General features: G+C 38.0%; 1 protein-coding gene across 3 annotated transcripts in view; it reads right to left on the reverse strand.

The window, feature by feature from the left end:
* The window catches only part of KLHL5 (kelch like family member 5), an 87,065-nt gene extending 80,412 nt beyond the window's left edge, over positions 1-6,653 (reverse strand). The window contains exon 1 of one of the 3 annotated variants that reach the window (XM_029947283.1): positions 6,528-6,653. In XM_029947283.1, coding sequence (XP_029803143.1) covers positions 6,528-6,577 — 50 coding nt within the window. In that variant the 5' untranslated portion in view covers positions 6,578-6,653. The remainder of the gene's footprint in view (positions 1-6,527) is intronic. The other 2 variants (XM_029947294.1, XM_029947303.1) reach the window with 2 other exon arrangements.
* Between the last annotated feature and the right edge of the window lie 3,819 nt (positions 6,654-10,472).

The following is a 10,472-nucleotide window of genomic DNA, read 5'->3' on the forward strand; positions in this document are numbered from 1 at the left end:
AAGACAATAGTATTTGCTTTATGAGTAATCAATTATAATAAATCTATCCCTACAGTTTTAAGTGTGTGATATAGATCTCATAAGACGCTTCCAGAATTAATTTTACTGTACTAGCCCAGCACCATTTCACCTTCCCAAATTCTCCCTCAACTACAAGGAGTTACCATGTATTTCAAAGGATGCTTTAAAGGTTGATATTTTAGGATAAATTTATTTTTTTATTAAAAACTTTTTAAACATGTATTCATTTTTGAGAGACAGAGAGAGACAGGGTGTGAGTTTGGGGGTGGGGGGTGGCAGAGAGAGAGGGAGACACAGAATCCGAAGCAGGCTTTAGGCTCTAAGCTGTCAGCACAGAGCCCAATGTGGGGCTCAAATCCACGAATCGTGAGATCATGACCTGAACTGAAGTTGGACGCTTAACCAACTGAGCCACCCAGGTGCCCCTAGGATAAATTTAAAACTTAGTCAAATTATGTCTTTTACCAGAATTTGGCTGAATCATCTCAAAACTAATATAATTCCACTAACACTTAAAAATGATGGCAGAAAATAATTATTCACACAAAGTAGAAAAGATGTGAAGTTTAAACTTTAATTTCAGATATTCTGTACCTCTTCTCCAACTCCATAAAAAAGCTAATATTATAAATGTAAAAAAAATCCCATTTATGAAAATTCAACACATCTCTGTGCTATATGCAGAAAGAACTTAAAGATGAGAACACAGACAGTAAAATCTCTCAGGGCAGGGACCACTATATCCCCTACAACTTATATAGTGCATGGCATTCAAATATTTACTAAATTTAAATTAAAGAACAAATAAATTAATTAATGACACAGCCCTTGATTGGAAAGATCTTAAAATCTAGCAGAAGGTTTTAAATAAAACACTTACTGAATTATCAAGAATTAAATAAGTCCTTTATCTGGGAGGGGTTGAGGTTCTTGAGTCTGTTTAGAGGTATACTTCAAAGAAATTTGGCAACAGTGAAAAATGGATTTGTGAGGGAAGGCACCACCAGTAGAAAAACCAGTTAGAACACTCTTCAAGGGAAGAGGTACAGCTTAACCAGGGCTGGAGGCAAGGCGATCTGAAAGGGGGATGGACATTAAAGATACTAGAGACGGACCTCATAGAATGTGGCAAATGGACAGGAAGCAGTCAAAGATAAGAGCATTTTCAAACTTGGGTGACTGGAAGAAGAAGAATGGTAACATCAACATCGAAAAGGAAGTAAGAAGGCTACAGCTTCAGGAGGATTGAGTGTAACTTTAAATAAATTTGGTTTTAATTAAGTATTGGGAATAGGGGTCTGGAGTCTTAACTAGCTTATACTTAAATATCAATCTACTTAAGAAATCAGAAATTTAGAGTGTGGATAGAAGGGTCCTGGGCTATTAAAACTTGTTATCTTTCCATCTCTTCTACTAGTTACAACACATGGCATCAAAATTTCTTTTGGAAGGCAGCTATGTTCACCACTATACCACCAACGCTCAAAATTTCTTTTGTAATGGAAAAAAGAACTGTAGAATACAATCTGAAATGCAAAATAAGGTTTCTGGTACAATGTTAAATCTTTCACTTTGTTAAAAATAATTGCGTAATATTTCTGATTTAATCATTAATTAAAGATGAATATTGAATACAAATTCAGCTGTAACAAACCAAGAGATTTAGCTTTGTAAACTACATGGTGGACTGAAAGGTCAGCGGTTGAGAACTCTGATATATACTGAAAATTGAAAGTTGCTTCATGGTAAAAGCATGGAATATAATATAGGAGTTTTACTTCTTTGTGTACCCTAAAAGCACTGTGTAACATACAGAAGATCAAGGTGAAAACAGTGAGTGAGGTAAATTTTGACCTTTAAACTAAATGTCTCCTTGCTATATGATCAGACAGTATCCCAAACTACTTGCTCCAAATACTTCTTCCCTAGACTGGAAATTCTTGAAGATTACAGAAAGCCATGGCTTTTGAGACACTGAAAATACACAAACTGACATTCAGTTAAAAAGTGCAATACAGCATGATAAAGACAGAGGCGTGCAGAGGGTACTAAGGTCAAAGCAAAATTTTCAGTCTAGCTGCACCTCTCTAAAAGCCCCTTGTCAGATGAAACCTCATAATTGGTCCATTAAATGAAAATGTCAGTAACTGTAAAAGTTATACTCACATATCCTTAAAGATTTTAACTGAAACACACACATATACATTCATTCACAAATCTTTTCATATGGGGTTAATGCATATATTTGATGTAGGGCCCCTGCTGAGTTTATGGCCTCTTTCTTATTACATAAGCCATGTCCACAATGACCCAACATCCATGATTTTCTTTTCTGATTTCTAAAAATAGAGTGAGAACCGAAAAGCACTTCAAAAATAATACAAATACCGAATCTATTAGACCAGTGGTCTGTCCACCTTGAGATAAAAAGCTTCTGCCAGAATGAAATTAATGTACTTCCTCCTAGGAGAAAGTGTTATCATGAAAAAAAATGTCAGCTGAACAAAACTGTGTGCTTGGTGATGTGTCTAATTTACATTTCAGTGTGAACTCATTTCCTTGAGAACTACTAACAGTCTAAAACCAGTTAGCTGGACCATGAACTTTGACAGGCACTGCTTTAGACTTTGATGATCAACACACACACACACACACACACACACACACACACACACCCCCTTCCCCACCCCTACCCGGCTTTTACAGTTATCCAGCCTTCATCAAATTTGATAGCCAATCTGTTAAGAACTCATTTATATTGAGATATCCCAGAGCATTCAACTTAATTTTCAAAGAATGCCTTCTTTTTTCCTTTACCGTCATTAATTAACATGTTTACAAATATTTCATAATTATTGTAACAAGCATAACTGTTAAAAACAGGTTTGTGAATAATCACAAACAACTTTTGGTGAGTATTCAATTCAAGAGGTAAGCACAGAGTTGTGCAGAGCTGTGCCCTACTATGGGGCATTCTATTTAGCCATGAGTGTTTAGTTGGCCCTGGGGATCAGTTAAGTACAATTTACAGAGGGAAGAGGGTGCATTAGGTTAGAGTTATGAGTTAATTCAGAGGTAGCTAGTTGAGGGTGCTTCTGTTGCTATTTTCCCACATTATTACTTATTCATGGTAAGCCTAAGTGATACAGCAGAAAGCCTGAGTCAATAACTATGCCACTCACCAGCCAGCTGTATAATTTAGGCAAATCACCTCTTTGGTCTTGAGTTTTCTGTGTGTATGTGTTTCAGTTAAATCGGATTAAGTAAGTAGCATATGCAAGTATCTAATAGCAGCTACTATTTCCTAAGTGTGTAAATGTGCATGAGAATATGGGAAGTACTCTACACTGAATGGGACGTTAGCTGTCTCAAACAGTCTGGCAAACAGGGGTCATTCCTTTCTCCCCTTACACATGAGGACGCTGAAGTCATGTGAGGTTACAAGGTATCTGGGTAGCAGGGTTCAGTGTGAATACAAAGACCAGATACTTCCAAATATACCACCTGGCTTCCTGCTTGTAAAATATTCTCATATGGAACTCATAACTACCTCGTGAGAAGGCAGAGTTAAGTATTTACCCTCATTGCCTGAATTGGGAAGCAGATTCATAGTATAGCTGACTTGTAGAAGGTTAGCTATAAAGAAGTAGAACAGACTTAAATTCTTTACCAATAAGATCTGACCAAACTAAAAGCAAATTGAACACAAAAAGAGGGGAAAAAACCAGTCCTTAAAGAACAGATCACTTCTAATATACAAAATACTAAGTTTATCATAATTGCAATTAAATGCCAAAGTGCCCTTTATTCCTGAAGTACAAGAGCCTCCCAGATTTCTGCCCACTGGACTCCTTCCCAGTTTCTGTCACAAATTCTTAAAGGGCAATATGCTGACTCACATTAATATATATCAAAAGTACCTTTTCATCTTTCAACTGCTTATTGGTACTATATCTGGTCATAAAGCAAGCAACATTTTAAAAATCAGTTAAATTAATATTACATGGCCTTTTTATCCCCAAAGTCATCTATAAAAGTTACCACAGTTGATATTATGAAGACTATAGTATAACTGTAACAAAATATTTATTTTTAAAAATAGCCCTTTAGGGTGAGCTCAGTGGGTTAAGCATCCAACTTTGACTCAGGTCATGGTCTCATGGTTTGTGAGTTCGAGCGGTCACTGCGGAACCTGCTTCGGATCCTTCTCCCTTTCTCTCTGCCCCTCCTTTGCTCACTCTTTCTCTCTTAAAAAATAAACAAACTTAAAAAAAAAAAAAGGAGCCCTTTGCGGGGAACTGAGTGGCTCAGTTCATTGGGCATCTGACTTTGCCTCAGGTCATGATCTCATGTTCATAAATTTTAGCCCTGAGTCGGGCTCTGCACTGACAGCTCAGAGTTTGGAGCCTGCTTCAGATTCTGTATCTCCCTCTCTCTCTGCTCCTTCCCCACTTGAACTCTGCCTGTCTTTTTTTTTCAAAAACAAATAAACATTAAAAAAAATTTTAATAGGCCTTTAACTTGATGACAGGTAAGAAAGATTTCCTTGCCACTCCCTCTTAGATCTTAAAAACTTAGGTATATATTTGCTAAGCACAAGAATGAAAGCTATAATACCATAAAGGTAACAGCAAACCACCAATAAACTCCTACTTGATCCTTTATGGTTGGCATGTATGGGGTGAAACACCCAACTGTCTTATGTACCATAAAAAGTTATAATCTGGACAACTATCATTTTGTCTTTTACTGACCTGAACCAAATTCAGTATTTCTATCTTCAATGCAGCTTTACGGTGATGGAGGGAAATAAAGTAATCGATCAGTACTCTCTAGACACAAATTGGCTGGGTTCTCTGTACATATAATGAGCCCATCACAGATCAAGCTGATTCTGCTGCAGAACCAATCAGATTTTATAGATTGTATATTGGAACACTGAAAGGTGGGTAAGGAAAGGGTAGTAAAAGGCAATGTAGGCAATAGAGAAAAATGTGAAGCATTGTTTCTCAGCTGCTTGTAATTAGAAATCGTTAATCAATACAACTGTTACACCAGTTAAGCATTATAAAGAAACTCCCTGGCTTGCCCTACAACTAGACCTTAAAAAAACAGCCATCAATTCATTCTATCATTCTCTAATTCATCCATTCTGTAATTCAGTTCCAGGAAAAAAAAAGGAGTTACGTCAGTGAGTCAAATGGCAATCAATGGAGACCAGTGGAAGCTAGAATTACCTCTTAGAGTTAACAGAATGTTAGGAGGCAGTTCAGAGCAGTGCTCCCAAACTCTCCATCTCTGGCGGGCAGCGGGGTAGGACAAATTGGTTCCGGCCCTTCCAAAGCCCCATGCTGAGTCTGTGCACCAATTCTAAGCTACTATGAAGCAGGAGAATTGGATATTCCTTCTTTCTACTTATCAGAGAAATATCACCCTTTGGCATATATTAAGTAAAAGTGAACCAACCGATTCAAGTCTAAATTTCCTCTCATCTGCTTTCCACACTATAGCCAAAGTAACCTTCCAAAGTCTAATTCTTCACCATATTACTTTTACTTAAAACTCATTCTCAATCACCTACAAGACCAATAAAAGCCAAGACCTTTAGTATAAAAACCAGTGTTTCTAACAATCTAGTAGTTCTTACTACCTTTTCCAGCTTTACCCTCCTTTCAACCTCTCTTCCTATTTCACACTTTCCTGTTATAAAAAAGTTAAAACACATTACAGCAATGAAAGCAAAATGAATATTATTGCAATATTTCCCAGATGAAAAGGACTATGGAAGATCCTGCAGGTAACACACAGGTGTGAGTGGAGTTAAATTTTTTTCCTTTCTCCATTTAACCTTCAGTTAACTCTCTTAGCCCTGTTTCCTGGAGATCTGATAAACATAGGTAGACCAACTATGTTACTAGGCAACACTGCTTATAGTAAAAATGATTAGTAAGTTTGCATCTGGACTCAGAGGAACCACAAATAAAGTATAAATACATCACAGGTAGCCATAGCTTTGACTTCCCTGAGTGTGATGGCTCTTGTAATGGGCATATCCCTCATGGGGACCCTGGAAACTAAGTCTGTGGAGTTGTGTAACATAGCATTTCCTGTGAGACATGAGATGTTTGAAACCAAGGCAGCGCCTGCATCCACGCATTGTGAGCTTTCGCTCCTTCAGCTTTCACTGGGAGCAGCAACTCCCAGATGGCTCCAGAAGCTGCTCCCATGGACTGCTGTGCGGATCACAACCACGGCTGAGGAACACTGGATGCCGTCTTGCTTGCAAGCTGTGGTTCCTGTCTGATGTCCTTCTAAGTCAACGCGCTATAGTGGATTCCTGACTGTCCAGTTGAACCTAAAGAGACCCATACATTTGCACAGTAGTAAAAGGACGTCTCAGAAGGACGTTCCAGATGTTCTACAATCGGTACCCTAGCCCCTTCCCTCTGTCTGCTCTCTTAACTAACCTATATCCCTGACAAATAAAATACACCGCTTTTACTCACCTTTCTCTGTTGGTATTCCTTTTCTGGGGAGCCCATCTTCCAGGTAACATATACTACCTCCCCATAGTCCATTCCTTCAGCCATCTGCTGAGGTGAAGCTATAGATATTTGCAACCAGAAAGAAAGGAGATACCGCATAGGTAAGGATTGCAAGGAAACTTTGCTAAGAGAAGCTAAGTGTACACAGAGAAAAGGAATGGAAATTTATTAAGAATAAAAAATAGGTGAAGTTGGTGGAGAGATATGGCAATAGCATGCTAAGTGTAAAATGTCAGATAGAGTGTCTAGACCAATTGTAGAAAAGAGCAGAGCAAGGCAGTATATCAAATGCTCCCTTCTTTCTGCATTATTAGCCATGGGGAGAAGCCAGAGAACCTTGTATCAGCATGCAAGGCAGGTGACTTGTAAGAGTTAGGCAATTCAGTAATCTGTATTTGTGGAGAGGGAGAAGGGATGGAGGGAAGGATTACAAAGGAAATGGCTTACCAATAGTTCAGGGAGGGGACAGTGTTGCTACAAGTCAGCTCCAACTCTATCTCTTTAACCTGATTATCCTAATCAGCCTGTCCCAGTAGAATCTGTAAGCTGAGGTTAATTGTATAGAATTTTTGATGGCATCACAGCTTTCTTTAATCCCAAACTATTAGAACTGCCTCTTTCTCTATTACAAGGTTGCCAAATACCCCCAATTGTTACACGTTAGGGCCAACTCCATTATTTCCAAACTCCGATAGTGGTTAATTTTAGAACTAACCAACATGTAGCACTTGGAAAAACATTTTAGTTCTTCTAGACTTGCTAAAGGCTGTAGTCAGTCTCCTTCCAGTGCGTGAATTCTTAGGTTAAAACACACAGCATTTAAAATCAAAATAAAGAAAACCAGTCAACAGAACAAGAGGATGAAGTATCCGTGCAAAGACACTAGCAAGGCATCCTGGAGACCTGGAGGGAAGCAGCCCCCAGCTCCTAACTTTCTGTTATTGATGCCAGTTGCCTCTGAGGCGCAGCTGCACTTCCTGCTGTTGGACTCTGTGACATTAAAGCTATATCCTTCTTTTAACAAAACACTCTTTGTGCCCAAGCTAGTTTATTTTGTCACCAAAAATTCCCTATAACCAAAAACAGTTGGGGTAAAGTATACAGAATCAGGTTTTATCATACGGAACGATTCTGTGGATGTTTTTTAAAAAGAAGGAGAGAACTCAATTAGTACTATTTTATTTGGGGTTGTAAATTTCCCATTCATCTTTTTATTCTCATGGGAGCTAACATAGTGCCTTATACACACACCACATTTAACACATTTAAATGTTTACTGAATGAACGTATAATTAAAAAAGAATGAATCCACTTGGTCAAAATAGTATGTCTAATTATGGAGTTTTTCAAAAGCATTTCATTCCCAATCAATAAAAAATATTCTTTGCATTTCTCATTAGCATAACTCTATGATTAAACACACAGACATACACACACAAAAATGCTGTTTTCTATGATCTAAATACTGAAAAGCGTAATTTGGATTTCATTTATCCAGATTTTACGTTAACTCCTGGGACCATAAAGCCTGCTTCGCGTAGTCATTAAGACGTTCTGCAGACTAGTCCAGTTCTCCTGCTGGGCACATGGGAGAACTGCATTTCTCAGCCTCCTTGAAGTTGGGGTATAGCCAGATGACTTGTCGGGCCAACAAAATGGCAGAAGTTATACGTGTCACTTCCAGGAAGAAGCCTTTTCGAGCCAATGTGCAATTCATCACCTCCTTTGCCCTGCCCTAACAATTGTGGAAGCATGTGTTGGGACAGGGCCTCTGATAAACTGGGGCTCCAAACGACCACCTGTAACAGAGTGCTCCTGTCGACCCTAACTGGATATGCCCTGTGACCAAGAAATCTTTTTCCAAACCAGGAAGATATGGGGACTTTTGTTACAACAGCATAATTTACCCTACCTGATATATTTGGCAGACACCTCTCATAAGTGGAATGAAAGCAATGAATAGTTCTGGCCTTCAACGTGTCTTCAGAATAGAACTACTCTGTATAGCACTGCATCATTTATAGAGTGTACCTCACTATCCAAAGTCTCAGAATCCAAACACAGGAACTGAATGGCGTCAAATACATCTTTGGACCAATCCTTAATCCTCTCAACTCTCACTACCGGCTATCTGAAACTCAGGAACCAGATACATTTGGATGAGGTGATCTTCCTTGCCTTCCAAACTCTTGCCATTGAACTCAGGAATGGAAAAAATTTAGACAGTAAAGGATTCCCGATACATTATTTTGTTTGTACCCTTAACACTGTTTTTCTACCACATAACCTCTTAAATCCTCAACATCTATTGAATGAACTGTGTGCTGCCATAATTCTAATTTTACAAACAGAGAAGAGTTAGGGAGGCTCATCAACTTGCTGGGAATAAGCGTACACTTTAGTGACACAATCCCAGACTTTCTGGTTTCAAATCCCTTGTTCTTTCCACTATGTACATGCCTCCTAAGGTCTCTGACCGCTGTAGAATTCCAGGATTTGATACACTAGTGATAACAGTATCACTAGTGTTTGTAATTTTTAAAAAACGTCAATCACACACTTACAGCCAAGAATAATTAAAGTCATTCTTTAAGCAATTCTATTTGCCTAAACCTACTCTAATTCAGTACCCTGAAGCACAGAATAGGAGGAAGTCCTAGAGATCATTGGGTTAAACAGGCAACTTGCAGAACAATGAGAAAACTATGAAAGAATTTAGGGGGGAAGTACACATTTCCTTTGGCATACAGTATACTGAAAATGCTGACTTTAGACTTTTCTAAAATGCTTTTAGATTATCTTCACTTTGATTCTTACCTTATTGGCTAACCTCAAACTCTGCTCTCCCAATTTGTCTCAAACCTCAGTTGTAAGAAATACTCGTGAAGTATACTGTCCACCCATTTCTATAGGTTCAGTGGGTTCTCAACAGTCAAATGCATTTGGAAAAGGTCACAAAATATATCCTCCTTTAAAAGAGTAATCTTTACTATTAGCCAAGAAATTGAGTAAAAAAACTACTGAAAATTGACTAACCCAGCTATTTCAAAGTTATTTGAGTTCGAACTCTTATTTCAAAGAAATAAACTACTGATTTCTCAGTTCTTGGAACACAGTTTGGGAAATACTGTTCTAGGTAATTCTAAATTATTATGAATGGTTCAAGTTAAGCCTTTAGGGAACTTATCTTTAGAGTTTTATTACTGTCCTTCACTGATGAACATTGTCGAAAATTCATTATTTTTTGAAGAATATTTTAAAGATGTTGCCAACCACATCATACAATCTCCCTTTTTACTGGGGCCTATGAGAGAATGTTTCTTCTGAGGCCTCATCACCAGAGAATGAAGGCCCTGCTTAGGCAGAACTAGTTTGTTTTTATCTTGTAATTAGAAACACACTGAAACTTACTGCCCCCTTCCCCCATTTTTTTTTCTTTTTCTTTTGGCTGCTAGGAAGCCCATTGCGGAAGCTGTGACTCACTTTTGGTACAGGATGTTACAGTATACACTTGGTATTATCTTTTTCCTTGACCTTGCATAATTTTTCTTGCTCTGCCTCAATTTTCTCATTTTGTTTTGTTTTATCCTTTTGTACCACATGGAGACGAAGGGGCTTCAAATCATTTGTGGAACTCTATATTGTATACATGAAGTCCTAGCTTACTAGTTTCCTGTTTATTTTTCCCTACCTGCCCCATTACCCAAAAATACCAGTGTATTCACCTTTGTGTAAAAGTATTTATAGTGATGAGAAACCAACAGAACATACACATTAACAATGTAGTCAAATCCGCAAATGCTTAAAACCTGAGTTACTATTGTTCTCAAAACGACTCATTAAACTGTTTTCTAAACGGAAGGAGAATTACTATTTATTGGGTACCAGTAACTGCTATACACTTAA

This window comes from Suricata suricatta, chromosome 1, assembly GCF_006229205.1.
Source record: "Suricata suricatta isolate VVHF042 chromosome 1, meerkat_22Aug2017_6uvM2_HiC, whole genome shotgun sequence".
In the NCBI taxonomy this organism is placed as follows: domain Eukaryota; kingdom Metazoa; phylum Chordata; class Mammalia; order Carnivora; family Herpestidae; genus Suricata; species Suricata suricatta.